The 24,202-nt window shown below is 39.9% G+C and overlaps 2 protein-coding genes across 2 annotated transcripts; one reads left to right on the top strand and one right to left on the bottom strand.

Annotated features, from left to right (window-relative positions):
* Positions 1 to 862: 862 nt before the first annotated feature.
* Positions 863 to 16,010, bottom strand: LOC147409179 (uncharacterized). Its single transcript, XM_086417559.1, has 9 exons — positions 15,762 to 16,010; positions 15,471 to 15,712; positions 15,228 to 15,378; positions 13,252 to 13,453; positions 12,826 to 13,164; positions 7,921 to 8,567; positions 2,021 to 2,064; positions 1,203 to 1,302; positions 863 to 1,118 (listed from the first exon to the last, which is right to left on the bottom strand). The coding sequence occupies exons 1-9, from the start codon at positions 16,008 to 16,010 to the stop codon at positions 1,002 to 1,004; spliced, it is 2,091 nt and encodes a 696-aa protein (XP_086273685.1). The 3' UTR covers positions 863 to 1,001.
* Positions 16,011 to 19,157: 3,147 nt separating this feature from the next.
* On the top strand, positions 19,158 to 23,687 carry LOC147409178 (initiation factor 4A-like protein). Its single transcript, XM_086426223.1, has 7 exons — positions 19,158 to 19,307; positions 19,423 to 19,471; positions 19,586 to 19,723; positions 22,016 to 22,249; positions 23,052 to 23,091; positions 23,165 to 23,262; positions 23,336 to 23,687. The coding sequence occupies exons 1-7, from the start codon at positions 19,231 to 19,233 to the stop codon at positions 23,351 to 23,353; spliced, it is 654 nt and encodes a 217-aa protein (XP_086282349.1). The 5' UTR covers positions 19,158 to 19,230; the 3' UTR covers positions 23,354 to 23,687.
* The last annotated feature ends 515 nt before the right edge of the window (positions 23,688 to 24,202 follow it).

The following is a 24,202-nucleotide window of genomic DNA, read 5'->3' as shown; positions in this document are numbered from 1 at the left end:
AAGCTAAAAACAACACATCCATTATAGAGACAATCCTTTCCTTGATGAAAACTGCTCATACTAATTCTGTACGATATGTGGAAGCAAATACTGCTATTTATTAATAATAATATTAATATGCAAAAAAATTATCAGCTGTATCTGATTCTATATTTTTGGATACATCAACTTAACTGGAAGAAAGCCAAAAAATAAAAAATAAAAAACAAAAAAAGATGAACCAAGGCAACTCTGATATGGCCCTCTACCATTCTCCTATTCCATCCCCCCACACCAAAAATATTCCGAGAAAAAAGGACTCAAATGCAATCATTAATAAAGGTAGAACTACCTATAAATAATGATCAAAGAAATGAACCCTAACACGCTCTCCTTCCTCTACCAGGGAATGATGCTGCTGCCACCATCCAACAAACAAATAAAGGGAAAGTGCATCTACCCTTCTTCCAAAATTCAAAAAACCCAATAAACCTTTGTCCTCATCTCTCTCTCTCTCTCTCTCTCTCTCTATATATATATATATATATATATATATATATATATATATATATATATATATATATATATTTTAATCAAATCCCACATCTTGACTTTCAACTTGCTGATTTAGTTCCACTCATGGCTGGCTGGTTTGGGCACGTAAATTTGTTTCACCTTTGAAGAGGCAAAGCTCTTGTCCGTCCCCAAGGACTGGCTCTTTCCCCGAAACACCATCCTACGCTGGGTCCATTCACCTCCTGAAACCACCTTCTGAGAAATTCCTCTCTGATCCATATACCCAGTGCGATGATCAAGGAACTGTTGGGTCGATGAATTCTGCTGCTGGGAGGATTGGTCCTTAAAAGCTGAATTCATGCTCTGGCTGCTGCTATTGCCGCCAATGTTTACATTATTGTGGATAACATTTTCTCCAGCATTTGCAACAGTACTACTGGACGAGCTCTTCCTGACAAAACTGGGGACCTTGCTGTTCCCATTAGTTGAACCGTATGAAGTAAGGGTCACAGTCGTTGAAACCTGGGCCGTTGAGGAGCTTGAAGATTCCACAAGTCCCAGTTCATCCGGGAACTGGGCTGCTGTGGTGGCATCAGAAAATTTTGTGCCACTGTCTGTAGATGCTGAAGAACATGGTTAGCAGAACCCACTGCCATTAGAAGGTTGGTCTAAAGATAATCCATGGCTGAATTTTGAAGACAGTATACCTTCTGCATGTTGCTGCAAAGGCATGGACATGGGAACAGAATGAAGAGGTGATGCAGGAACATGCGTCCAGCGAGCCTGGACTGGCATATCGGGACAGGACTGTAGAAGCAACCATTCCACTCAATTGTCAGTAAGTTAAATAAAAATAAATAAAAACAACCCAACAACTAGTACACAACTGAACTAAAAGGCAGCTCTATAAAGATCTAAAATAAGGTAAATTACACATTCACCCCTTATGGTTAGCATAATTCTATGTCGACCCTCTACCGTTTTGACAACTGCACTTACCTCCCCTATAGTTATCTAACGGGCTCTCCTACCCCCCTTCCGTCTACTTGCTGTTGATCAAACAGTCAACAAAATATTTTTTTACTCTTTATAAAGACAATTTTATCCTTTTTAAATGTCGGTCGTTTTCAATAACAAAAATATCCTTGTGAAAAAATGGGTTCATGCTTGAGTGTGAATACTTAGCAGGGGGCATTTTATCCTTTTAAAATTTTTTTATAATAAAAATAAAATGAGAGGGTAAAATAGTAAAATAGGGTAAAATGCTTATGAGTGTGAATACTTAGCAGGGGGCATTCTAATCTTAATGCCCTTTGTTGAAGAGGAGGTAAGTGCAATTATCAAAACTCTAGGGGATCAACATAGAATTACATTAAACATAGGGGGTCAAAGTGTAATTGAACCTATAAAACATAATGCTCTCGAACAAGCTAAAATTTTAACTGACTCACAATCTAAACATTGAGTTTAATGCCCTTCAACATTTAAAGCATCTACAAGTGTCCAACTCTGCACAAAATCCTACCTGGAAAGGTGACATGTCAAACATGGCCAAAGGAGGAGCCATGGTGTCACGGCCCTATTCTTTCGAAGCGGGGTCGTGCTGCGCAAGGGGGTCAAATCCACTTGCAAACCTGTAAAATGATCGTACACCACACACACGTAGCTAGCAAACAAGTAAACGAGGCAACACGAGATAAAGCCCGAAGGCAACTTTGTTGATATAATATTGATTACACGGTGTAACGCGGTATAAAAGCAAATAGATGCGTTACAAGCAATTGATGATCCTATGACACGCGGGACCTCCACGGAGCTGGGCTTCAAGGGCTTCAACAACGTGGGTGTAGGCCGGGGATTGGGACAGCACTGACACCCTTCCTACAAAGTGTATGCTAAGTCTTTACTAGATTTCCAGAAGGGAACATCAAAAGTAGAGGCCGGTCATACTCCCTTATTACTAAAATGCCACTAAGCTAACAAGGATGCCCTGGCACGGGACTGACACGTACCCTAAGCTAACAGATATGCCCTGGTACGGGGGCTGACATGGCTTCATAACGAGCCTTACATAGTGTTACATAGGGGCTCCCGGGTGACTCCGGGGCGAGCTACACCTAAACTCTAGGTGTCAGAGTACATGGCCGTTACAGTCTCCCCCACCTATTCTGCAGACGTCCTCGTCGCATTGTCCCTGACAAATTCTTCAATCTTCTGCTTGAATGGTTGTAGGTTCTCTGCTCTTTCCCAGGTGGCTTCACATTCTGGCAAGTTCTTCCAAGTGACAAAGTACTCCATGTGCTGCTGCTTGCTTGAACTGCTGCTGACTTGACGCTCGGCGAGAACTTGGTCGACAACACGTTCCGGCTGGATTGTTGAACGAGAAGGTGAACGTGTTGGAATGCTGCGTGCTGGATCTGCTGGATCTGCATGGAATGGCTTGAGACAGCTGGCATGGAAGACAGGGTGGATGTTGCGTAACCAGTGCGGTAACTTCAGCTTGTAGGAGACCTTGCCGACTCGAGAGAGGATGAGCATTGGACCTTCATAACGCTGTAGTAGACCCCTGTGTGCTCGCTGTACTCGGTTGAACCTTCTCAACTGATCTGTCTTGAGTAGAACTAAGTCACCAACTTTGAAACGATCTGGTCGACGATGTCCATCAGCCCATTTCTTCATCCGCTTTGACGCTTTTTCAAGGTAAGATCTGGCAATTTCATTGTTGTCCTGCCAAAACTTAGCAAACTTGTACGCCCTTGGACACTGTCCCTGATATCCTGAAACAATAGTATGAGGAGTTAAAGGTTGTTGGCCAGTAATAAGTTCAAAAGGACTCTTGTTGGAGGAAGAGCTCTTCTGAAGGTTGAAACAGAACTGTGCGACATCAAGTAGATTCGCCCAATCCTTTTGGTTGGCAGTGACAAAATGCCTAAGATATTCCTCCAACATGGCATTAAATCTTTCAGTCTGCCCATCTGTTTGTGGATGTCCACTGGTCGAAAAGTCAAGCTGAGACCCAAGTAATCTGAACAATTCGGTCCAGAATCTCCCTGTAAATCTTGAATCTCTGTCGCTGACAATGTTCTTGGGCACACCCCAATACTTGATGACATGCTTGAGGAACAAGTGCGCTGTTTCTTCTGCTGAGCAATATGTCGAGGTCGGTATAAATGTAGCATATTTGGAGAAACGGTCCACAACCACAAGGATGGATCCATACTCCGCAACCTTCGGCAAACCTGTGACAAAGTCCATAGAAACACTTTCCCAAGGCCTTTGGGGGACTGGAAGCGGTTCCAGCAGCCCGATAGGTTTGTCGCGCTCGATCTTGTCTTGCTGGCAAATGAGGCAGGTCCTCACATAATCTAACACATCATCACGGATGTTCGGCCAGTAGTATCCTCCTCGCTCCAAGAGAGCTAATGTGCGGCGCCAGCCCGGATGGCCAGCCCATGGAGTGTCGTGACACTCCCTCATCAGTTCTCGTCTTAGCCCGTCCGCACGTGGAACAAACATGCGGCTCTTGGTGGTATATAACAACCCATCCCGAAGCCAGAAACGGCGTGCTTTCCCCTTCTGCACCATATCCACTATGGCCTTCGCCTGGGGATCACTGTTCAAACCATTCTGAATTCTCTGCTGTAAAGTGCTGGTAACTTGAGAAACTTGTCGCTGAAGTGCTGCTAGCTCTGCTTTGCGACTCAAGGCATCGGCCACGTTATTGTTCTTTCCTGGCTTGTAATCCAAGGCCAAGTCGAACTCTGCGAGGAATTCTTGCCAACGAGCCTGTTTCTGTGTCAACTTCTTCTGAGTCAGGAAATGGCTCACAGCCACATTATCAGTCTTCACATGAACCTGTGATCCTAACAAATAATGTCTCCAAACTCTCAAACAGTGGACGACGGCTAACAACTCTTTCTCCTGTGCGGTATAGCGTCTCTCAGCATCATTGAGCTTCCGACTTTCATAAGCAAGCGGATGCCCATCCTGTAACAACACTCCTCCAATAGCAAAGTCAGATGCATCTGTCTGAACTTCAAACGGCTTGGTGATGTCGGGTAGAGCTAAGACTGGGTCTTGCATAACAGCAAGCTTGAGATCTTCAAACGCCTCATGACACTTGTCCGACCAGGACCAAGTGTGATCTTTCTTCAACAGGTCTGTGAGAGGTGCGGCTCTTTTGGAATAACCTTGGACGAAACGCCTATAATAGTTCACAAGACCAAGGAATGACCTGAGTTCTGTGACAGTAGAAGGGGTTTTCCATTCATCAATAGCTCGCACTTTCTCCATGTCCATCCGGATCTGTCCATTACCCACAACGTGGCCAAGAAACATAATCTGCTCTTGGGCGAATGAACACTTCTCTAGCTTGACATACAACTGATTGTCGCGAAGCACTTGAAATACCTTGCGTAAATGTTGAACGTGCTCTTCTAAGGTAGAACTATATACCACAATGTCATCGAGATATACCACAACAAACTTGTCGAGGTATGGTCTGAAGAGGTCGTTCATCAAGGTGCAGAATGTCGCAGGTGCGTTCGTAAGGCCAAAAGGCATAACTAAGAACTCATAAGCACCATACCTGGTAGAACAGGTAGTTTTCGGCTCATCTCCATCTGCAACCCGTACTTGATAGTACCCTGATCTCAAATCCAACTTGGAAAAGTACTTGGCTGCTCCAAGTTGATCAAACAAATCGGCAATCAGTGGAATCGGATACTTATTCTTGACGGTAACCTTGTTCAGCGCTCGGTAGTCTACACAAAGTCGCAATGACCCATCATGCTTCTTCTGGAATAAAACAGGCGCCCCATAAGGTGCCTTCGAAGGTCTGATAAATCCAGACTCCAGAAGTCCATCAAGTTGCTTGCGTAGCTCAGCTAGTTCCGGAGGACTCATCCTGTATGGCCCCTTTGCAGGAGGCTTGGTACCAGGTACTAGTTCGATTTGATGATCAATCGGCCTACGTGGCGGTAGGGTCTTCGGAAGCTCTTCCGGCATAACATCATCAAATTCAGTCAAAACCTGTTTAACCAATGGGGGAGTTGAACTATGGTCCTGATCATCAGGTTCAACTCGCAAGGTAGCAAGAAACGTTTGCTCACCTTTCTTCAACCCTTTCTTCAGCTGAAGGGCTGAGATCATCTTTCCCTCTTCTTTACCTGTAGAGAGAGGAATGAAGCTTGGACTTTCACCTAGCAAGCCCAAAGTGTTGGCAAATGGCATCGGAACGGCCCTGTTCTGTCGCAGAAAGTCCATCCCAATGATAACTCGGAACTCATCGAGTGGAACTGCGAGAAGATCTAGCTTACCCTTCCATGGACCTATCTTGATGGCCACGGACTTGGCCGACCCTTGTATAGGAGTGGCCTCGGAGTTAACAGCTTTCATACGGCTTGAATCCTTTTCGAGCCGGATATTGAGGCGCTTCGCCTCTGCAGGGGAAATGAAGCTATGCGTAGCTCCCGTGTCAACCATTGCCTGGGTGGTCTTACCACCAATCTCCACATCAACATACATGAGACCCTTACGCTGACGGATCGTCTTAGTCTCAGAGGTCTGTTTCATTGCATTCAACAGATGCATAGCTCCCATATGAGAAGATTCATCCTCATCTTTCTCACTTGAACTCTCGTGACTAGGGTCACTCTGGGAAGCTAACAGTGCATTCAACTTGCTTCTCTGCGGGCAATTGAACGTCTTATGAGGACCACCACACAAGTAACACTGAATCTTGTTGCGGTGATTGTTGGACTGGGTACCGGTGTTCTTCGAAGGGGAGGAATCCCGATGGGATCTCCTGCTTGGACTGTGTCTAGATCCTCCATTTTTACCTTTGGAAGACCCATGGGTGCGTTCACTCTGCTGAGAGTACCCTTTCGACTGATTGGATACCTTCTTCTTATTCCCATCCACGGGAGAATAATCCGTCAACCGCTCAGCTGCGGCGATAGCAGTCGTGAGGTCTTGCACACGTTGCCTCTGTAGTTCTGTCTGAACCCAAGGCTTAAGCCCTTCTGTAAACGAGAACAGCTTGTCTTTCTCTGACATATCACGGATATCAAGCATCAATGCGGAAAATTGCTTGACGTAGTCGTGCACGGTACCAGTATGTTGGAGTTGCCTCAACTTCCTGCGGGCAATGAACTCCACATTCTCGGGTAGGAACTGATTCTTCAGCTCCCTTTTGAGGTCTTCCCATGTATCGATGGAGCATTGGCCACTCTCCATCTCGGTGTACTTGTTCGCCACCATAGCTTAGCGTCACCTGCAAGATACATAGAAGCAGTTGTTACTTTTACCTCTTCTGAATCCGGTCGAGCTGCACGGAAGTACTGTTCCATATCAAACAGGAAGTTCTCGAGCTCTTTCGCATCGCGTGCACCACTGAAGGCGCGTGGCTCGGGGACTCGCAAGCGCGAGGGAGGAGCATCACCACCGGTAGGCCGCTCGTTACCAACGGCTCTTACCAGGAGGCCTACCTTAGTAGTGAGCTCCGTGATCTGTTCCTGTAATGTAGCTATGGATCCTCGGGTATCTTCCTCGAGGTCAGTCACTCTGGCTCGGAATGTCTCGGATCTTTCCTCCAGCGTGTTCTGTCGATCATCCAATTGCGCAATACCATCAACTATCCCGGATAGCATACCTACCTTTTCCTCTAATACCTCAATGCGTTCCTTGTTTGTACGTGGTGCTGGTGTGTTTGGAGCGGGTTGATCCGCGGTACTAGTAGTTCCTCTTACCATCGTTCGCGTGAACTAAATGGGATCTCCGGGGAATAGCTAGGGGGAATACCAACCGTGCTCAAACAACTGCTGCTTTGATACCAACTGTCACGGCCCTATTCTTTCGAAGCGGGGTCGTGCGGCGCAAGGGGGTCAAATCCACTTGCAAGCCTGTAAAATGATCGTACACCACACACACGTAGCTAGCAAACAAGTAAACGAGGCAACACGAGATAAAGCCCGAAGGCAACTTTGTTGATATAATATTGATTACACGGTGTAACGCGGTATAAAAGCAAATAGATGCGTTACAAGCAATTGATGATCCTATGACACGCGGGACCTCCACGGAGCTGGGCTTCAAGGGCTTCAACAACGTGGGTGTAGGCCGGGGATTGGGACAGCACTGACACCCTTCCTACAAAGTGTATGCTAAGTCTTTACTAGATTTCCAGAAGGGAACATCAAAAGTAGAGGCCGGTCATACTCCCTTATTACTAAAATGCCACTAAGCTAACAAGGATGCCCTGGCACGGGGCTGACACGTACCCTAAGCTAACAGATATGCCCTGGTACGGGGGCTGACATGGCTTCATAACGAGCCTTACATAGTGTTACATAGGGGCTCCCGGGTGACTCCGGGGCGAGCTACACCTAAACTCTAGGTGTCAGAGTACATGGCCGTTACACATGGGCAAGAATGGTGATCCTGGGGCCAGATGTTGGATGGGAAGCATGCTTGGGGGATTGTGTGGCACAGAAGCAACATCCAGAGTGTTGGTATCTCCCTCACCAACACCCGTTGCAGAGGACGCAGGGGGGTGTGCTTCCAGTCAGGTTGCTTTCCAGAGGGAATATATGTGGTACCCATAAAACTCAACCCAACAGGCCCAAACTGTCCAACTGGTGCAAAATGGTTGTACACAACCACATGAGGAGGGCCTTGAACACATCCGGGTGGACTGATGAATGGGCCAGTAAATCCTCCTGGTGGACCGTAGAAGGAGTCCACACCAGATGGGTATTGTTGCCAGGCTGCCAGTGTTCCAGAACCAAATGCGCTACTCTTCTGTGATTGTGATTGGGTGCCAGAAGATTCATCTTGGGGGCCAAAAGCAAAGATAGGGGCCCTTAACATGTGGTTCATATCGTAACAAGGAAAATGTGAAGGTGAGGCTCCAGGGAAATGCGAAAGCATTTGGTTGGTAGAACTTTGTGGACTTGGTAAAGGTGTCCATAACGACAATGATGGAGTCTCCACAGCGAGATCAGCAGGAAGAGATATAGTAAGGGACTCATCACCACTCGCTTGGTTAGCTAATTGTTGCTCACTCATCATACCTGCCAAAAATTCAATTATGCTTCAATAAAATATAACCAGGTATTGATGTTACCCAAATACTTCACAATGGGTGACATAACCCTATCACATATTTCAGTTTTATATTGATTTGTATTCATGTCATACAGGTCCTATACTCTTGTTACATGGGGTAACATAGTTAGGAAAAAATATATACATAATAAAACACAACTGTAGGGCCCACTTTGCTACAGTTTTGTGAGGATAAACATCCTATCGGAGGTCCACATTAACCATTTTATGGCTTTTTTCTCTTCACCCCCTTCAACTTTATTGCCTTTCCTCTCCTTTCCCCCATTTTTCAATAATATTCCTCCAATTTTACTATCTTTCCTCTTTTACACCTTTTTCAATAATACCCCTCTAACTTTGCTGTCTTTTCTCTTTCACCCCTTTAACGTTAAAGATTTTTAATAATACCCCTCCAACTTTATTATTTTTTTGCTTTTACCCCTTCACCCCAAAGAGGATGCCGGTGCCTACAGCACAGGCAAACTCTAGTATATTTTCTACAACATAACCACGAAACATAGCCCAAAGGCTTTCTAGGTCGTCAGCAGAGACATCTCATTTTGGCAAGGTACTGAGATGACACGTAGGGGTATGTTAGTACATTCCCATACCGCAACCTAATTTAAGTATCAAACAACTTCAGTCATCATAAAATGTCCTTTATTTTTTTTTTTTGATAAGTATAAAATTTTATAAATGAAGAAGAGAAAAGAAGGAGGCTGAGATAGCCCCCAAACAGAACAACAAGCAAAACAACAAAAGAGCAAAAGAAAAAAACAAAATAAATGGGAAACTACACAACTGAAAGCTAATCACAAATGTTCTCCCAATTAAATAAGAAATCTTGATAGCGCACTTCCTCAAAGGCTTTGTTCAACTTGAACCACAAGAACAGATGTCCAAGAATCTCTAAAATCACTGTGTGGGACGAGCTCTCCTTACTATGAAAGACCCTGTTGTTGCGCTCTTTCCAAAGACCCCAAGCAACGGCTGAAGGAAGGATAGCCCAAAGATGTCTCTTTCTAGAAGAGAAAGTATTGAGACTCCACCCCTTCAAAAGATCAAGAAAAGAGAAAGGAAAGACCCAGTCCACCTTGAAACGGGATAAAAAGAACATCCAAATAACACTAGAGAAGGGACAATGAATTAGAATATGATTAACTGACTCCCCATCTCTCGAACAAAGTAAGCAACAATTTGGAGTGACCCACCCCCGTTTGATCAAATTATCCAATGTGAGGATTCTACCCAAAGAGGCAAGCCAAACAAAGAAAGACACCTTAGAAGGAATGAGAGCGGACCAAATTATAGATGGGGAGAAGGAAATCTCGCAAGACGGAAGCAAACATTTATAGAAAGACTTGACAGAAAACCTCTTATCCTTAGCCTTGAACCATTCTCTCCTGTCTTGCTCATTCTCTCTAAGTCGAGTCAAATTTAGGAGACCTAGAAGAGATGTAACCTCCGTCAATTCCCAATCATTGAAATTTCTCCTAAATCCCAGGTCCCAAGTATCTGTGCTCCCGTCCCGAATCAAACACTGCCGAATAGGATTATTTTTTTTCAACGAGCAAGAGTACAAGGATGGAAATTGAGTAGCCAAAGGTGAAGTTCCACGCCACCAGTCCTCCCAAAATCTAACACTGTCCCCCGACCCAACCTTAAATCTAATCTCCCTATCAAACTCATGAACACCCTTCATAATACCTCTCCAAACACTACACCCATAGGTTCCTCTGGTCTCGTCACTATACCAACCGTAACTCTTTTCTCCATATTTAGCCTGAACCACTCTCCTCCACAAGTTGTCTCTTTCTTCTCCAAATCTCCAAAGCCATTTGCCTAGGAGAGCTTTATTCGTTACCCTTAGCCCTTTAATCCCTAAACCTCCATTCTTTTTTGGAGTGTAAACCACCTTCCATTTCACCAAGTGATATTTTTTACCACCATTCATATCATTCCACAAAAAATTCTTCATAAGTTTCTCAATCTTCACTTCCACCACCTTGGGCATTGTAAACAGAGATAAGAAATAAATTGGGATACTCGTTAACGTGCTTTTGATCAGAGTCACCTTACCCCCTTTGGAGAGATATTTAGCCTTCCACGAACCCAATTTCTTTTCCATTTTCTGAATCACTCCCTCCCAAATGTTTTTACTCTGATACGGAGCTCCTAACGGTAAGCCTAAATAGGATGTAGGAAGCTGACCACTACTACACCCTAGGATAGCCGCTAAAACTTGAAGGTTCGGCACCTCTCCAACCGCAAACACCTTGCTTTTTTGAAGATTGACATGTAATCCAGAAATTGCTTCAAAGCAACATAATAAGACCCTAAGAGCTCTCACTTGTTCTCTAGAAGGATCTAGGAACACTATGGTGTCATCAGCGAATTGCAAATGCGATATCAAAGGACCCTCAATGTTTACTCTAAAACCCGATAACCTCCCTATTTCAACCCCTCTCCTGAACAGTTTCCCCAAGGCCTCAGTCACAATAAGAAATAAAAATGGGGATAACGGATCCCCCTGTCTCAAACCCCTGGAACTCCTAAAATACCCCGCCGGACTACCATTGACAAGAATCGAAAATGAAACTGTAGTTACACACTTCATAATCCACCCAATCCACTAAGACCCGAATCCCATCCTCCCCAACATATACTCCAAAAAATCCCAACTCACATGATCATAAGCCTTCTGCATGTCAATTTTTCCTACAAGTCCCTCTTTCTTATCCTTCATCCTAGAATCTAGACACTCATTTGCCATTAACACTCCATCCAAAATCTGTCTTCCCTTAAGGAATGCACCCTGCTCATAGCCAATTAATTTCTTCACAACTTCTTTCAACCTATTAGCCAAAACCTTGGAAATAATCTTGTACACCGATCCCACTAAACTTATAGGCCTAAATTCACTCAAATCAACCGCCCCCACTCTTTTGGGAATCAAAGCCACAAATGTACTATTAAAGCGATAGTCCAAGCAGTCTTTGTCCTGAAACTCCCAAACCACCTTCATGAAGTCTTTGGCTATAATCTCCCAACAATGTTTGAAGAATTCCATAGTAAAACCATCTGGCCCCGGCGCTTTATTCCCTCCCATAGCAGCCACGACTAATCTCACTTCTTCCTCCTCAATCTTCCTTTCCAACCACACTCTTTCTTCTTGCGTTAACCTATTGAACTCGAGATTGTTGGGACGAGGTCTCTTCTCCTCTCTTTCCCTATATAGCTCTTTGTAATAGCCCACTACCCCTTCTCTAATTTCTTCTTCCCCCTCAACCATAATCCCATTAATCATCAAATTGGCAATTTGGTTATTTTTTCTATGATAATTGGCCACCTTATGAAAAAGTTTCGTATTATTATCACCCTCCTTAAGCCATTTGATCCTAGATTTTTGTCGCCAACTTATCTCCTCCATCAAGGCCACCCTTTGGAATTCTAACTTAAGCTCATTCTTTCGCACTCTTTCATCTATTTCAAGCTCCCCCGCTTCTTCCTTGGAATCTAGAACATCTATCTCCTTGATAAGCTCCGCCCTTCTCACTTCTACCCTCCCCACTACTTCCTTATTCCAACCTTTCAATTTCTCTTTCAGATATTTGAGCTTATTTTTGAAAGCAACACCTGGGTATCCCACCACTGGGCATTCACTCCACCAAACTTTTACTAGATCTGCAAATTGTGGTTGAATAAGCCACATGTTCTCAAAACGAAAAGGGGTAGGATTAGTACGATGATGCCCCGCCTCAATAAAGATAGGGGTGTGATCCGAGACTAAACTGGGTGCTGCCGTATGCACTACATTTGGGAACCTCTCCTCCCAATCCCCGCTCACCAAGAATCTATCTAATCTAGACCTGTGGGGTTCCACTTGATTGTTGGACCAAGTAAACCTTCTACCGAGCAAGGGTAAATCCATTAAGGCAAATCTATTCACAAAATCATTGAATTCCCTCATTCCCCTTGTTATGCGCTGCCCCCCATTCTTCTCATTAGTGAATCTGATGACATTGAAGTCCCCACCTAGGACCCACAGCTTATCCCAATGAGCTTTTTTTAATAGGTAAAATTGGAACAAGTTTTTAGAGACATGAATCTTCATTTTCTCTCCCGCCATCTTACCAAGACAGTCAGACCGAATGGTATTTGAACTTGTCAACAACCAAGGAAAGATCTTGAGCTTAGCAAAAGTTGTAAGAATTGTTTTCCTACCTCCTGATGTTAATCCTTCCATATCTGCACATCTGAAACTTTTTGTATCTGAAACTGAGGCAGTTGATGCACCCCTCCCATTCCCAGCTATCTCATCGCTACTGATAGCAGCAACAGCAACCACTGAAGCAGCAGCTTCAGCTTCAGCCTCAGCATCTTCTAAATGAACAAATGATTCATTGGGGTGCCTTTCTTTTTCAAAAAACAGACTGTAATTGCTCTGGGTTGCAAACAAATTTTGGTCAACCGAAACATCAGATCTAAATGGAACTGGAGCCCCCACAACATTTGAAACTGCATGGCTGCTAGGAGGGAGAATAATTGGAGATGTAACAGCACCTGAATGCCAAGTGTTCTAATTAAATCAATAATTCAAGAACACTGCTCCACTGAATAATTTTCAAGGAAAGGACATTGAATGCTCACCAAATTTAATTTTCTCCCTTGCAAGAAGGGAATTGAGAGCACTTGATGAGGAAGAAAATAATGTTTCCTGTGCCAGGATGTGCGGTGGGAGTTTGCTGGGTTCACTCATGGTATTGGTGTGATCACCGACATGAGAAACATCTGTATCAAATTGTGTTGGCTTCATGGCTTCATCAAGTTGAGTCTGGGTCAAAGCCATAACCTGACAAGGTCGAAAAAATAGCTCATAACTTTGTAGATTGAGAAAGCATAGCAAAAAAAACAGAGATGAAGATGTCGTAGCAATGTTGTGCATCCCATCTGTTAGCAAACTGTGCAAACAAAGTCAAAGGACAACGTCAGGCCAACCAGCTCTCTCTTGCCTGAATGGCCCATGTGATTGAATTTTTGGATCATATTACAAACAAACCAAATATATCCAAAATTAAAACAATTTGAGGTCGGAACCGTCTAGAGGTCTTGTAATATAAGTTTTAGTTGTAGTTGCTGCTGAGGGGTTAACTTCCTCCCCCCATTCCCAAATATCAAGAAGTCAAGAAATACAATGAACATATGCATGCATGACAGTTTGATCTGCCAAGCATTAGTAATCATCCAGGCTGCAAGATCTTTAAGGATTTTAAAGGGATCTTTTTGAGGATTTCATAGTTCGACGGGATTGCATTTGTAATTTGTCAGAGCTGTAGGTTTGTGTTTGCTTCTTTTTTTCTTTTCTTATTTTTGTTTGTGTTTTCCCCTTGGTTGGTCATCTCGATCTGCAGTTTGTATTTGTTTCCGTTTATCTATCAAAAAAATAAAAAAGCAAAGATACAAAGGAAAAAAGCAAATCAAAGAAGAAAAAAGAAACACACTAATGATTCCCCATAACAAATATATTTTATCATCTCTTTTTCCTAATATTTATAAAATCTTTATACTTACAAAAAAAAAACAAATATATTTTATCAATATCTTGTATTTTTTATTGAATAATGCTGAAGTGACCTCAAGATTGGACCTCACATTGCACACCCCGATGAGAAAGTACATGGGAACCACAGACACTTTTCCTCGAGATACGACTGAAAAAGTATCTATGGTTCCTATCCACTTTCACATCAAGATGTGCAATATGAGGTCCAATCTTGAGGTCACTCCAACACGACTCTTTTTTTAATTCTTGGATAAGTTACAGAATTTTGTTGAAAGGAGGTCGAGGAGACCAACCAAATACAAAGAGGGAAGGGACAAAAAAGAAGGAAAGCAGCACCCAACCATACAGCAATGCTATAAACCCAAGTCCATCTACCCGCAAAAGCTTCAAAAAACACAACTCTAAACTCCTTATTCTCTTTGCACAACAAACAAACAACAACAATAATAATAATAACACCACCACCACCAGGGGACAAAGTCAAACAACCATAAATATCAAGTGTTGACAAAAATGAATGATAAACTAGCAAAATATAATACTGATCTGCTTTTTAAGATTCACACTATAAAAAATATGACCCAAATAAACTCAGAAAGATAGATTACAAATACATGTACTGTATAAGAATCAAAGAAGAACCCAGGTTCCAACAACCTTCACATGCAACATGTATGCAAGATCAAATTCAAGATATCAGTATGCACCAAGTGGATAAGATGAACCTTTCAGGCAAATAAACTTCAAACCATTTAAACAGTAAAACCAAAAAAAATTTATAAGCAATTTCAAGAGAACCAAATCATATAATAATTATATGAATTCCTAATAAATTCTATGCCAGACAGATTACAGAAGACAATCATGTCAAAACATTCTGATTTGGACACTGACTTACCATTCCATCCATCTGTTGAACCATTTTAAAATCGCTTTAATGCATTCATCCATATGTCATGTTTCCAATTCCATTGCAGCTCTTTCATTTGAATTCACAAGAAGCTAAACTGGCACGCCTACCAGCCTACCATAGAATAACAATATTAATAAAACTTTGGTATACCTGCTGATTAATGTGTGCATTGCCCCAAGAACCCAAAGATGTTGGAACATTATCCAAAGCGACATTCTTGTTCTCAAATGACAAACCTCTGCCTGGTGCAAGGCTTGTTCCACCACTTGACACGACAGGAATGATGCCTGCCCAGAGTGATCTGTAGAAGAATGAAAAGAAAGAACTTTAAGCCTTATAGATATCTCTCCAATTTATAATGTACATTTCTTTCACATTTTGTGGACCACATACTTAATAGTGTGGGATCTTATATCTGACTGTGCATGAGTAGCGGTGCCAATTGGAGGCAGAGCCTGCGATACTGTAGAAGCAAGGCTAGCTGATACTTCAACATTGGCGAAGTCCCTTCCACCAGCGATAATGGACTCAGAAGGAGTATTGTTTGCTGCTTCTCCGCCCAACAGTATAGATTGCTTGTTTGAATTAGTTGAAACCACACTACTTTGGGAAACAGAACGAGGTTTCCGAGGAGCCTGGGATAGAATGATCAAATAGATAATAAATCACTATATTTCTCATTACAATGAATTTGGTGAGAAGTAACGGATGACGAAACCATAGCGGAACAGAAAGCTTGCGTGTTCCACCCTTCTGTGCACCCAAAACTGAATTACAACGCCAAAGAACCACCATACCTTCCCCACCTCCCCCCACGTGATAACCCTGCCGAACTTGGCTTGTTGTGGCATTTGGCGAAGATCGAGAAGACTGCCCAAATGACTTATTCAGATTGACAGAAACAAATTTGTTCCCATTTCCGGGATTGGCCATAACAGAACCAGATTGAAATTATTGTCCCGTCGATCACTTACTCAGACAAAAGCATCAAACCCTGACCCTAAAAATTCTTTCTTTACAAGATACAATGTCCAAGATCCGTAATTAGATTTCCGTAAAACAATGATCACAAACAAACCCTAGAAATTCCCTCGCAAACTCCAATTGTCAATCAAAGAATACCTAAAAATCGACCAGAATTCAGAAAAGATGAAAAACAAAAAAAAAAAGTGTTGTAAGGGTATGTTTGGTAGCACTTCTGAAGTCTGAAGTCTAAAGTCTGAAATCTGAAGTCTGAAGTCTGAAATCTGAAATCTGGAATCTTGTTCTGGAAAAGTTGTTTGTTTATAATTTATAAGAGCTTCTGGTTACAAACAGAATTTTAAAACATAATGATCATTTTGACAATATTACCCTTTTGTAATTATAATAAATTGTTAACAAAAAAACATGTATAATGAAACCATCTACATATTTAATTTCAATTCCTAACAAATCAAACAATCCAAAAGTATTGTTTTCAAATTGAATTCTCATTCAAAGTACAAAAACAAATCATTAATATATAAAATAATATAATTTTTTTTCCAATTTTCTGTTTTTCGTCTCTCTCATTTATATTATTCTCTCTCTCTCTTTCCAATTTATCAAAACCAAGAAAATACAAGAACCAAGTAAAACACAATAACCAATTAAACAAATCATACACTCTAAAGAGTCCATCCAAGGACCAAGGAAACAACTCATACACCCTAAAGAGTCCACCTAAGGACTAAGGAAACAACTCATACACCTAACAAAACCTATTCATCTCTCTTTCTTTCTCTCTCTCTCTCTCTCTATTCGTCTAATGACCCAACTTTATGCAAGAAGAAAAACAAAAAAGATAGAAAGAAAGATAAAGAGAATATGGAGAGAGAAATAAGGAAAGACGTTGAAAATGGTTCGATTTCTTCATAATGGGTTCGGTTGGTTATTTGAGATTTTAGGATTTTTGTTGAAGTTTTGATTTTTTATTTGATTGTTTGTTAAAGTTTTGATTTTGGGTTTTTGTTGAAGTTTTGATTTTTGATTTGGTTGTTTGTTGAAGTTTTGATTTTGAGATTTTCTCAATATGAGATTCACATGCTATTAATCGATCAAGGAAGAACAATAGAGTAGTAGATGCACATACCTTTGTAGATCTTGACAGCCGAGTTGGACATGAAGGAGATGTAGAAAAGAAATAAGAGGTAAGGTTTTAAAGATTTTTACAAAAGAGGGATAAGTGATGAAAATAATTATTTTGAGGAGGGTATTTTAGGTATAAAATATTTTTTCAGATTTCAGAACTTCGTCCAGCAACTTTTTATGGCTGATTTTTTTCGGTCGAAAATGTCTTCTTGTTCTTAAATCTGAAAATAAACAAACAAGATTAAAACATCTGAAGTCTGAATTTTAATGGTGGACCCACCTCCTTTCAGACTTCAGAAGTGTTACCAAACACACACTAAGTGAGTCTATTTGAGTTTCAGAAAGCGGGCAATAAACATAGAAGAAAGAAAGAAAGAAAGATGGATCAGATATAAGTTTAACTGTGAGAGAGAGAGAATGTAGGTTAAGGAGTTTACCTCCAACGGCGTACGATATGGGATTGGTTCTTATCTTGCGCCGTGTTACAGACTCGTAAACGAGAAGCCCTATAGAGTGGAGAAAAGAGAAGAAGAGCTTCCCCCGAGAGTGACTGAGGACGCCATTCGACTTCGATCGAGAACACTAATTTGATGAATTTTATTAATTGGACATTATTTGTGTAAATCATATATTCAGATAATTATTCTTTATGAACTTGATTTCGTAAATGTTCATGTTAAAGATAACTAAGTTTCATAGTGTGAACTCAAATTATCTTATAACCAAACCATTTGTTTAATTTCATTTTCCATCATTTTGACGAATTTTAAAAACATATTTTGGCTAGCTCTACCATCAATCACTTATTTCTAACCTATTTGCTATTATGGTCCAGGAAATGTCCTTTAACAAGGGATTGTTCATCTCAATTATGGAAAATTGGCTTCTTTGTGTGCACAATGATGCTTTGTTTTTGGGAATTTGAAATCTTTTAAGTTGGCTGTGTTTATGAGAGTGAGTAGGGCTGGCAAGGAACGGTTTGATATTGGATTAGTACTACTCTCATACTAATCCAAATTTTTTAAAACATGCACTCGATCCTATCTGATTAATGAATATGCAAACTGAATCTGATCTGTTTCACTTCATCCTTAATCCAAAATCGAAATCAATTTGATCCGGACGCATGTCTTGTTTTCAAATTATCAATATTAAAAAAATAAAAAAATCATATAAATTTTTTTTTTTAAAAGAAAATCACTTTTCAACTTTAGAATGGATTGGGATTCATTCGAAATTGTATCGAATCTAAGATTTCAATCCGAATTTAAAAAATCAAATTTTCATATTTTTTGGATCAAATCCGTTTGGACATCATTTATATTTCATATCAGTGATGACCTTAGGAGCGAGGGGGCATTAAGAAAAAAAAAACATTTTCACTAAAGTAAATTGTTAAGATAACCAAAAACTTAAGGAGCATTTAGAAATACGTCTCCACTGTAGGTAGGGCTGGCAGTGGGTCAGGTGTGAGTTGGATGAAGCTATTTTTATATCTTTATCCAACATTATATCTGGTTATTCATATCCGATATTTTACCCATTTATACTAAGGACATTCATATCTGATTATTTATCCACTTTTTAAAAGATATTCATTTTGACTTGTACCCAAATTTTAAGCTAATATCCAAGTCAGATATATACATAACTCATTGTGAAGATGATGAAAAAACTCTTAATTTTGAGTTATACATATCTTTTATTAGGAATTTATCGTATTAAATTTGAATAAATGAATATTCAGGTGGGATATGATACATCTCCATATCCGACCTTAAAAAAAATGGATAAAAATAATTGTAGATAAATTTATTTAAATTCTTAATCGGATAAAAAATTTGTATCCATACCGAAATAACTCGGTAGGATGAGTCTGGTAAGTAGATATTATCTAATGTCGCCAACCCTAACTACAAGGTCTATTAAGACATTAAGTAATTTCCCATCAAGACAACACGTCTCCTGCAGCCAAACACACCCAAACTGTAAACCTTATTAAAGTTGTACGTAACAACATTTCAAAACCCTCGTTTGGCCTATGAAGAGGAACCAAGAAATGGCAATAGATGTTGTTGAAGCCCCATCTTCACCCTCTCCTTCTCCTTCCCAATTCAGGTATTATCGTTATAGTTAGTTATTTTTTCCCTACTTGTACAATTCATAATTAGTATTTTTTTCCATTTTTGCCCCTCCTTTTATTTTTATATTTCCATGAATAATGTTATTGCAGTCAGCCACGCCACTACTACCTTGCCGTTGACAGACTTCAATTCAAGATGGTACTTCATCTCTCTCTCCATTTTTAATATTTTTTTGGTTAAATTTCTTAAAATAAAGCAAAATTTTGATTTATTTTGTTGAAAATATAATCTCTGATAAGTAAAATTTGGTAGGAAACATTGGTGGATCTATTGGGAGTGGCAGGGAGACATTCATCACTACCAATGGTCTTGTGTTGCAGCTCGCGTGACGAGCTCGATTCCGTCTGCTCTGCTGTCTCCAACCTTCCATACATTTCCTTTAATCCTCTGGTATTCTTTGTTTCCCCCTTGTGTGTGTGGGTGTGTGTGTTTTTTTTAAAATAGTAATTGCAACCCATAGTTGAAAATTTTACAATTTAATGAAAACGAACTTTTCTACAAGAAATCAGAGGTTGTTACCAATTTTGTTGATTTTATTTGGTCTGAGTTGTTGGTTAAGTTGGTTTGTATGAACTTGTTACTCTGCATAATATGCTTTAATCCAAGATTGCTAATGCAAACACAATTTTAACCTTGTATAAACCAAGAAAAGTACCCAGTTTTAATTGAAGGAAGAAAATTATAGTTGTGAAATTGGGTCAGGTAAGGAAAATTATGAAGGTTTGGAGTGAATGATAACATCTATTTGAGATTGAGATTTTGTAGGAGATGTACCAGCTATTGATCAAATAATAATTATGACCATAAATATTTACAACCTCAGTCATCGTTAAGAAGGTTCCGACATAACTTAACAAGAAGCTAAATACTAGTTTAGAGTAGGAACTCAAGGAAGATAAGAAATGTGCTTCTTGATTTGCTTCCCTTCTTCTTGAATTGTAGCAAACACCCGTTTTGCTACCCAAGGCTTCATAAAAAGGATGTCTTTGTTCTCACTGAAACTTCAACATGATGCTTATCTAGTCTGGTTGCTTTGTAACTTCATCTTTCCAACTATAAGATTGTGGACACTAAGTCCAAGTCTAGTACAACTGAATTAGTTTAGACCAACTCCATAAGTTTTCATGTATAACCACCAGACCCACAGTTAAAAGATATGATTCCATTCTTGGGGTTATCACTTGCAATTCTGGAACAACCCTAACACCAAAGAACTACAATCTGATTAACCCGCTTGTCCTTATAAGATGAAGTTACACACACACACACACCCCCATATATATATGGGTGGCATTCGGAAGCCCTAAAGAGAGCCAAACATTTTTTTCAATGTATGGGTTAGAGGTTTCAGAATGGGCTGATTTTTTGTGAGGATGATCTCTATGATGAGGAGATCATCCTCACCAAAAATCATCTCATTCTGAAACTTCTAACCTCATCAAAAGTGGTTTATAAAAAATCGGACGGTCCACAATTCTTCAACTTGTAAACTAGGGTTAGAAGTTTCGGAATGAGCTGATTTCTGGTGAGGATGATCTCTTCACCACATAGATCATCCTCACAAAAAATCAGCCCATTCTGAAACTTCTAACCCCTATTTTCAAAAATGTTTGGCACAATGTTTGGCTCTCTTTAGGGCCTCCGAACGCCTCCCTATATATATATAAGATGAAGTCTTGACACAAAGTGTATGAAATATCCCCTGATAACTGGTAATGATGCACAGAATTTGTATTTTTGAAAAGATCTTCATCCATGTGATTGCTTAGGGACATGTCAATAGCTTGTATGTCTTGCCAATATGTTAGCTGTCATCAGTGAACTACTTGTGTGTTTTAGCCATGCTGCTTTCTATTGGGTGATCTATAAATAACAATTTAACTCAAGTACTCTTGAATGTCAGCTTCATTTGCACGTCTAAGAAAAGTCAGTCCCATCTGTCATTCATGATAGGGTTTCAAGTTTCATATCATTCACCATAGTCAAAGAATGAAACTAAAGGGAAAACAAAGACCACAAGTAAATTATGAAACAATGCGTATTCTTTTTAATTTTTAAACGTTAAATTACTCATGGAAATGGCAAGACCCATTGCTATGCTGTGTTCTTGTTGAATTAATTTGAGTAAGAAGTTTCCCTTACTGAATCATCTAATTAAAAAAGTAAAAATAAAAATTGGAAGACTGCAGTTCATTTACTGGAACATTCAATCAGCTGTGCTTCACACATACCTAATAGATTGTACTGAGACCATATCGTTCAACCTGCTTGAACTGGCAGTTGAGCTGCAAAAGTAGACCTACTTGGTATCCTCTGTGCTTTTTAAGACTTTTTTGTTGTGTTTTTTTCTTTGCTTCGGGCATATACAGTACATTTAGAGATGGAATGTTTTACTTTTAAGGGCTTCTGTTACCTTTCCTTTTGCATAGCCCCCTTATCAATGTACTTGTTTTAGAATAATAAGGGTTCTTTCAGCATCGTGTTTTCCATTCTAAACTTCAGGTTATGACGTAAAGAAGAGTGACACCATAAATACCTTTTTTTTAATGGTTACTACTTTCAGGTTTCTTTAATGAAACTTTAGTGCTAATTTCAGTTATTTTGGTCTGAAAATTACTCTTCTTTTCCTTAACTCGTCCTTGTACTTGTATGTAACTTGTGCATGCATTGTCCCCATTGCAGTACAGTGACCAGGCTGAAGCTGAACGTGCAATGATATTAGAGAAGTTCCGTCAAGCAACCATGGAATGGAACCAGAACATCACTAATCATTCAGGGGATGATAGTGAAACTGGAAATCAAGAACATAAATCATGTGTTATTGTTGTAGCAGATGCCTGCCTTCCTCTTTTCACTTCAGGGGAGTCATCTATTTCAGCCCGCGTTTTGATAAATTACGAGTTACCAACAAAGAAGGTGCAGCTTTTGTTGTTTCTTCACCATACAATACAACCAAATTTTCCTCTAGTCATTTTTCGTATAGAGAAGTGATGTGATTGCCTCTGAATCTTTATCCTTTAAATTATTTATAAATAATGACCACTTTATTCATTTGGAGGATGGGCACTCAAGCATTTGATATTTACTAAACTAGCTCAATGATCTGGAATTATACGAATGTTTAGTTCGTGTACTTGTTCCATGTGGTATAAATGTTACCATTTTGCTGCAGAAACTGATAGGTATTTTATTCAATTTGGTATGATTGTGATATTTGGTTTTGTGATAGTTGTTTCTTAATTTGACAAGATTGTGCTCCTAGTACGATCAGCATTGTCGTCTTTATGAATTTTGTTATTAGAATTTTCCATGTTGCATTTACTGAAAAAAAATGATCTAATATCGTTTCCCTTGGCAATATAGTTGCATGATGACATGTTAATACTGAATAGTAATCAACTGATGGAATGTATTTCTCACCAAATCGAGATATATATTGTATTTACAACTAGAAGTTGAGGAATTTTTATCGTTCATATAATCAGAAATCTTCACTTTAGCTGCTTACCTTATGTACTTTTATTAAATATCTTATATCGATGGTACCAAGAACTTTGAATCTGCAGCACTGTATTGATGGTACAAAGAACTGTGGATCTGCAGCATTGTGGTTGCAATCAATTACTTGGATTTCATGAAATGCTGTATTTTTCTATACAGTTGCAACTTAGCCTTTTTCTTTTATCAACTTTCCGTGTCTTGTGGTGGTTGTTTGCAGGAAACATATTTGAGGCGTGTGTCGACTTGTTTGGCGGCAGGTTCTCTCTTTTTGGACAAAAATAAATTAAGTATTAGTGGGTCCAAATATTGACAGATTTGTAATATTTGCAGATGGGATTGTGATCAACATGGTTGTTGGCGGTGAAGTGGTGACCTTGAAAAGCATTGAGGAAAGCAGTGGTCTACTCATCGCAGAGATGCCCATACAGGTGAGTTCACTTATTTTCTTTGTGCAAGAAAACTTGTGGAATTTGTTAACATCAACATATTTTTATGATCCAGATTTCTGAGATTCTATGAAGATGGTACAAGTTGCAAGAATAGGCGACACGTCGATCTGCATGAATATCCACATTTGGATTGTACATGATTCACCTTGCACTCCACAAATTGAAAGAAAGTGTTTGATGAAAACTGAACGGGTGAAGTACTTGTGCCGCATTCAGATGTTTCATGGATTCCAGTGCAAGACTTGCTGTAACTTCTTTTTTATAGTTATTTTTCTGAATTATGGATACCATAGTATTATATTTAACCCACAAGTTTGAGTTGTACCCTCACACAACATTTCAGTTTTATGTTTTTAGTGCTAAAATTAAGATACAATGCATTTTTATGTAGTTGCTTGTAGTTCTATTATTGAAGAGTGGTTAGTTGTTTAATTTAATTATGATAGAGTGCCGAAATCCATAAATCATGTATTTTGGGAGAGCTTTTATATGATAAACATGACATTACTGTTATATAATACGATAGTATAACCTCTTGTGGTTTTATTATTTAAAAGGTATTAATTGTTTGAATCAATTAAAATATGTTGCCGAAATCCATAAATCATGTAATTTGGGATTTGTACGCTCGACATGATACAAAGAAATAAAGTACATTTTGGTCCCATGTACAGTGCAAAGAAAAATAATAAAACCCACTGGTCCCAGTTTCCAGACATGTCAAACATCTAATTTCAGCTTTGAGAGGGATAAAAGCAGCTCCAATGGGTTGGATCTATTTATTTGAATGTGTCAGATCCAAACTATATCCTGTACTAGATTTACTGCCTATCTATATTTGCTCAAGTGGTTGTATTTCAAAAAAAATGATCCGTATTAGGGGAACTCCACAGTTCCAAATATCTTGAACATCTGGACA

The sequence above is a fragment of the Akebia trifoliata genome, chromosome 2 (genome assembly GCF_017979445.1).
Source record: "Akebia trifoliata isolate Shusen 1 chromosome 2, ASM1797944v1, whole genome shotgun sequence".
Classification (NCBI taxonomy): domain Eukaryota; kingdom Viridiplantae; phylum Streptophyta; class Magnoliopsida; order Ranunculales; family Lardizabalaceae; genus Akebia; species Akebia trifoliata.
Note: the sequence above shows the minus strand (reverse complement) of the source record. Positions and strands in the feature narration are given on the sequence as shown.